We start from the raw sequence: 6,812 nt of genomic DNA, 5'->3' as shown, positions 1-6,812 counted from the left end.
CGGAGTTATCCTTTCACAGGGGGGTAAGTTACACTTTAATGCAAGACAAAGATGTCTGTTCAATCCAAATGTTTCCTGTGGGAGAAGAAGACAGATTATAGGTCACTCAGAACCAAAATGTTGCAGCATCTGTATGCGGGACATGCAGTGGTGTCACTGTGAGAACAACTACAACATGAACATATTGAAGGTGGTCAAATTCTGTTCATCTTGTCACAAGCACCAACAATATCTGCTATTAGCTCCTTGTTATTCACTGAGTTTCTTGTTTGAGTCTGCATTGTGTTGCATAATGACTTACAGGTCCATTAAAGGACAAAATGTGTTTAAGTTGAACCACACCTTGAACGGCCTGAAGTGGCAATTTGAACTTAGCTAAACAACAAAAGATTACATAGAGAAAAAAAATGTTTATCTGTTTTGTATTGCCATTGCAGCTAATAATGGCTCTCAGTGTGTGTCAAAAGAAGTGGCTGTGTTTCTGGAAGYCAGCAGACCGCAACATATATCAGCTGCATTCCATCCTGTACCCAACGTCGTTGCAGAAAGTTTTATCCAAACAATGATAATGCACTAAAAGTTTTTAACAGTTGAGGAACACTGATATAAAAACCATTTTCAGGTCTTGTGCATTCACACATCTACTAATCTGATGAAGAGATCTGTGGGACTGTTTAAAACCTTCAACAATGAAAGAAACCGTTAAAAACAAGTGGAATTTTTTTAAGTATTTAAGTTGTAGCCTTCAGATGTCCAACAATTATACATTTCATTTCTTCCTTTATCATCTCTCTTACAGCATAATAAATGAATCATCTGTTATACAGTATATCATTGATGTTCAACAACTATATAAACACAAAAATATTTTTTTACCATTTTACACACTGGGAAGTGTTAATAAGAAACTGAACTTTAATAATATTCCTAACATGGATTAAGTTACATATAACGTATCTGTTGGGCACTGGGCACTGTGAGACTGAAGTTTGAAAATGAGGCTGCTTGAGTGATGAAAGGTCACACAGTGACAGGAAACATGTTCGGAAACAGCAAACTGGTTTATCACAGTAACTTGTTTTGATGCGTAGTTTTACTGGCACAACTCCAACTATTTCTCAAACAGGTGTGAAAGACTCCATTGCTTAGATTCAGAAACGTTTGGGACTTTCAGTTTTTATCAAGGTCGACCKCACCCAGATGCAAAGCATAACATCTACTGTACATCCCATTTAGGGTGTGTGCTGGAATAATCATACAGTATAACTACGTGGCTGCTCATTCCTGTTCACACTGCCTTGACCTGTTCCTAGTCTGTATCTCTTTGATAACTGTCACATTTGTATAATCTGTTCTCATGATTCTTAAAGACGCCATTTGATGTCTACGGACCTTGCTCTCATTTCATATTGCCTGTAATCCTATTATTATATATATATATATATATATATACATACAGTATATATACTTTTCTTTTTTTTTATCAAATTTATTGTTTTAATGTAAGTCTACTTTTTTAACTTTGCTCAGGGAACATGCAATTTCGTTGTACTTGTTACAATGACTATAAAGGCGACTGATTGGTCATTCGATACAGTTGTCTAACCTGCAATATTGTGAAAAACATCATATTATATCAACACTGTGACGCACTATGGTGTTTATGAAAAAAACCTCTGCATAGATCAAGTTTATTAGCCAGAGGAGTAAGTGAGTTTAAGGGGGCCCGACGAATCCAGTCCCCAGATCAGCGCAGCCATTGTCCAGAAATCTTGATGGAAAATTGTTCATTTCTGTGCAGCTTTCAGCCTTCCTGGAAACACAGATTAGACAGGTGAAAGGAGGGGGAAGAGCATCTGTCGACACATCCAGCCAGGAAGAATTCAGTCAACAGATCCAAGGCCATTGCCGGGGAGATCCAGATTCTGTAATCAGTTGTTTGGGAACAGAGAGAGTCAAGCAGATGACAACAATTTCCCATCTGCTTTAGAGTTTCTGCTGGTACTCCCAAGGCTGGCGATCCCAATCAGGCAAAATGGTGTGGACAAAATTCCGCCGAGCTGAATCTATCAGATTCCTCCAAGATGAATTCCATCTGGCCAACAAAGTCCAGGGACCCCAGCCTGCCCGCGACTCTCAATAAAATCGCTAGCAGACAGAGTCCAGCTCGCTCAAGGCAAAATGTCCGAGTTCTAACAGAATACGGTCAGCCAGGAGATGAACAGCCACCGACACTGATTTGCAGAACACCAGGAGACCACCCAACCAATCTGTAGAATCCGGTGATCGAAGTCCAGACATAAATCCAGAACAGAGAAGAACAGAGGTCCCACCTTTGACATGTCCTCCCATGGAAGAAGAAAAAACTTTGTTCCAAGAATTTTATTGAATTTTATTGAGAGACCAGCCAAACAAATCCATAAAAATAAAAATATCCATGATTTCTTATTTCGGATGAAAAATGTAGAGAAGGCTCCAGCAGCAAAACAGGGAAAAATAAGGAAGGGCAGGAGAGAAGGAAAAAGTGTCTTACTCCTCCGAGAGTGGGGGGAAAAAATCTTGTTTTAAGCCTGCATATACAGTAATTTCCTTGTATGGTACTGAAGCTGAACTGCTGAGCTTTGCAACTGGAACAAACAGACATGTTTCCACTTAAGCTTTGGATCTTATCACAGTTTCGTACCAATCCAGACACTAAAATAACAATCTATTTATTTAAAAATATTGAGTCTTGTTTTGTTTTTCAAGATAAGTAATGTTTTTTTATTAATCTAATAAATAACTTCTGCTACTCCTTTAATTATTGTAAACACCCACTACTTTGTTTTGTGAGTGAAGAATTGAGTATATTTTGCATCAACTGCCTTGGATGCCTAATTTTTTGCTCATAGCACTGTTTTAAAGAATAGGAACAATAAATAGGCTCATGTTGTTCTATAGATTGATTTGCATTAAAAATATTTAAATGTTTTTTTCCCTTAGGAATACAAAGTTCCCTTACTTCCCTATGTTGTTACCTTAAAAAGATGACATCATCAGCAGCACATTAGGGTTGGACTGTAAAGGGTTACAGGTAATTATAAAAAAGAATGACTGTAGTTAACATAAATTTGCATGCCACCATATTTGCCTGATGTGACACTAGGGGTACAGGTGKTACCCATGGCTGAAAGCTATAAGCAGAGGTGTCATCACAGGGAAGATGACAGGAACAGGCGCCGCATGAATGTAATTAAAGCTTATCTGTAGTTTTGTTTTGTTTTCCTGCACCAACCGGTTAGGAAACTTAAAACAATGTCAGGCAAGGGCAACTATTGGTTATGCAAGTACCCCAGCTGAGTGTCCCAGTTTTGGAAAAGGGAACAAACTGTGCCTGCTGGATGAGATGATCTGGTCAAACTTGATTCTGATTACTTAGTCACAAAAAAGTATATTGTATTACAAAAAAATCTGATACAGCACAGGAAGATATTTGTGACTATAAAAGAGAGACAAACACACAGCTAACTTATTGAATGGGAAGGTCCTCTCTCCAAGTCTGCTCTGGTTTTCACAGGTAAAATCCTTTTTAAAAATGACTATATAAAATGTCAACTATAAACACAGCGGCGAAACTGTAAACGCAGAAGCCGCACAGCTCAGTGCGTGCACACTCCAGCCGGCGGACCAAAGCAAAAGTATATCTCGGGCTTTGCAATGCTGTTACTTCAAGGATGACTCAGCCCTTTGTGAACACTAGGGATAATCTGGTTCCTACCAATTGATTCACATTTTGCTTCCAATGTACCAACACAATGATGTGTAAAAAATGTAACACACCATAAGTAAAACAGAGTTTAATTTTAAAAAAATTCACACCGTATGATGTTACAGTGGAAATTGCTCACTWTTACTTCAAAATAAAATTGATGTTCCAAATTTCAGACAGAATTTTTTCATACGGATTATAAAAATTAAACAATCAACAGTATTCTTTTCTTTTTGTCTAATAATAAATCAGACATTTCCTGCTTTAGGTCAGTTATGTTTCCCAAATTATTTGTTAAAGCCTGAATAAAGTTACAGATCCTTTTTTATGATTTTTTTTTATCACCATCTTCAATGTTGTCAGTTTTATAAATGTTTGATATTTTGGAAAAGCCCAAAAGATGATGTCCTGGCATTGGAATCTTTTAATTGGTTAATTGACACCTGTAAATGTGTTGTATTTTAGGGCACACCTTATTCTTTGTGTGATGTAAGAAAATCAAAACAAABCATTCAGGTTATGAGGAAGGAAATTGTTGACCTTTACAACTGAAGCTCCAACACAATCTGTTGGACACCAGAACGCTTGTCGATCAGCTTCAACTGCTACATCATCTTTGAGCTGGAGTTTATCAAATTTACAGTTACAGACATTTTTGTGGTAGAGAACGTGAATTTTCAGCGACGGCCATTTTGATTTGGGTTGACTTCAAATATATATATTTTTGGCAGAAGTCAATAAAAATGTTTTGTGTGTGTTCTGTACTTTTTGTCCTACTTTTCCACAATGGTGTCAACGACAGCAGTGTCATACTTCCAAAATGTTGCTTTATTTACACAATTTAGTCTCATTACACTTGTCTCATGCATAAATAAATCACTAAAATAAATTACATTAAAGGGGACATATGAAAAATGCACCTTTTGTCCAAAAAATTGACTTTCTTGTGTACTTAGGAGTGCAGAAAGTTTGAATTTAGTCTGTCATTGTGCTGTGTAGATRTGTATATTCTGTTTGGGGCGTATATGTTTCAACTCAGTCAGTTTTCTCTTTTTTCTATGATGTTTTCTGAACTTTTATGTCACAGTTTTTGCAACAGAAATGCCAAATCAGGTCTAAACTGGAATTAAGATAGAAGCTATTTGGACAAACAGAAGGACAAGAGCTGTTTCTCTTGACACAAGCTCTGAAGCCATTTGTCTTCAGCTCTTCTTCTTCATCCATAGAGTTTCTTTACTTGGTCATCACATGAACACTGACTTTGTAGATAGTTAGGAGGACGTAATGTTCCTTTATGTTGTTGTTTATCAAGACAACTTGTAGTGATAATCATGAAGTCAGTATAGAAGCTGAAGMTGTCAAGTTTATGTATTCAGAGTTTAACAGAGGAACTTAATGCTACACTTTGCACATTTTTACTTGACATGTAAAACCACATGCATTGGTTGCCCAAATTTTGCCTCAYAAGTCCTCAAAAATATTGCGTAATTAGATTGCTCAGAAAACTTGTTTTCTTTTKAATGCTTTAAACGATCTAAAAATATTTGACATTTTTTGTCTTCCAACAGATGATTATATAAGCAAAACATTCAACTCAGTTCTACAATTAAGTTTTACTTTCCCTAAGCTAAAACTGTTCACATCTTCAACATAACAGGGTCTAGAGGTGAAGGGTGAAGTGCTAATAAGAAACTAGACCGGAGCTATCCAAGGGGTGGCCCATGGGCCACATCAGGCCCTCGGTGACTTCTATCTGGCTGGCTGACGACTTTTTTGAAAACCATTTTTTAAACTTAATTTATATCAAAAAAGATTTAAATTCATTTGTAAACCTAAAATGTATGTTTCAATGCAACAAAATACATTTTAAAAAACAACTCAAGTTACATTTTCCTGTCTTTTTTTTTTTTTTTGTCTGTTTTCTTTGCAGCTCTTCGGTAAGGTTGCTTTTTCTTTGCAGCAATTGGGTACAAGACAATAAAAAAACATTTGCATATGTGGCAGCTGCTATATGCAAATATTTGTTTAACCAGTCCTGTTACCCAGATTCTTGAAATGCAAAGACGCAAACTTACTGGAGGATCTGGTCTCGTCAGGTCAGATTCAAATATTTTAGTCTGACAGAATTTTCTTTTATGTTCATAACAATGTAATTACAGTCATATTTTCTACTATAAAAGGCAGACAAGCGTACACTCGACTTATTGGACTGAAGAGTTTTCTTACCGAGGCCTCTCTGGTTTTCACAGGTAGAGCTCTTTGTCTTTAAACCTTTTAAAAAATAACAAAAATATTAAAACTCTAAAAGAGCTAACATATTGATGTATTACATATGACACAAAACTTTTAAAAACTCCAGTCTTCTAACATTGTCTTTTCGTTTGTTTGCAGCTTTTGAAAACTGACATCCATTTTCTGTCATTATGATCAAACAGGTAAAGTATAAGATTTGATTTTATGAATTWAAAATTTGAAAAAACATCRTTTCTGCAAATCTRACATTTAAATATTCTAACATTCTGCTTTCTTTCATAGCTGAGTCTTGCCTTCGCTGCAGTTTTGCTGCTTGGTAAATTCATTGTTCACACATCAGTAACTAAATATGGCCGTGTTAAATTAACACYAATGATTTAACACTAAGCAGTTTTGAAAACCAACAGTGTTTAACACACCATGTTTGCTTTATATTTTATTTTGATAACTCAAAACATGATAGGACTGCAGAAAAAACTACTAACTTGCATTATTTGGATTTCTTTTTCCAGCTTCAGTTCCAGGTGAAGGAGGTAAGACAGCCTTCTGAATTCCTGTAAAAAGAACTGCATTGAAATTTTTATGTTTCTGTTTTGTCCAAAATTTCAAACAGTGTGACCAATTCACTCATTKTAACTAGAAGCATGTACTTGTTTTATTTATTTAAAAGTTTTAACCAAGTTTATTTTATTTCACATAGCATCACCGTGTGCAAATCCCACCTACGTTCGTAAGTGAAACATCTGAATTGGTTTCCTCCTTTTTTGCATCTAAAATCACATAGCTTTTATAAAATACACACACACACACA

The 6,812-nt window shown here is 36.0% G+C and overlaps 1 protein-coding gene across 1 annotated transcript in view; it reads left to right on the top strand.

Annotated features, from left to right (window-relative positions):
* Positions 1–5,724: 5,724 nt before the first annotated feature.
* Positions 5,725–6,812, top strand: part of LOC106511008 (cell migration-inducing and hyaluronan-binding protein) — a gene marked incomplete in the record, with an annotated part of 8,891 nt that continues 7,803 nt past the window's right edge. The window contains 5 exon segments of the mRNA XM_013999746.1: positions 5,725–5,997; positions 6,140–6,183; positions 6,284–6,317; positions 6,514–6,534; positions 6,702–6,731. Coding sequence (XP_013855200.1) covers positions 6,172–6,183; positions 6,284–6,317; positions 6,514–6,534; positions 6,702–6,731 — 97 coding nt within the window.

The sequence above is a fragment of the Austrofundulus limnaeus genome, unplaced genomic scaffold, assembly GCF_001266775.1.
Source record: "Austrofundulus limnaeus strain Quisiro unplaced genomic scaffold, Austrofundulus_limnaeus-1.0 Scaffold2446, whole genome shotgun sequence".
NCBI lineage: Eukaryota > Metazoa > Chordata > Actinopteri > Cyprinodontiformes > Rivulidae > Austrofundulus > Austrofundulus limnaeus.
Note: the sequence above shows the minus strand (reverse complement) of the source record. Positions and strands in the feature narration are given on the sequence as shown.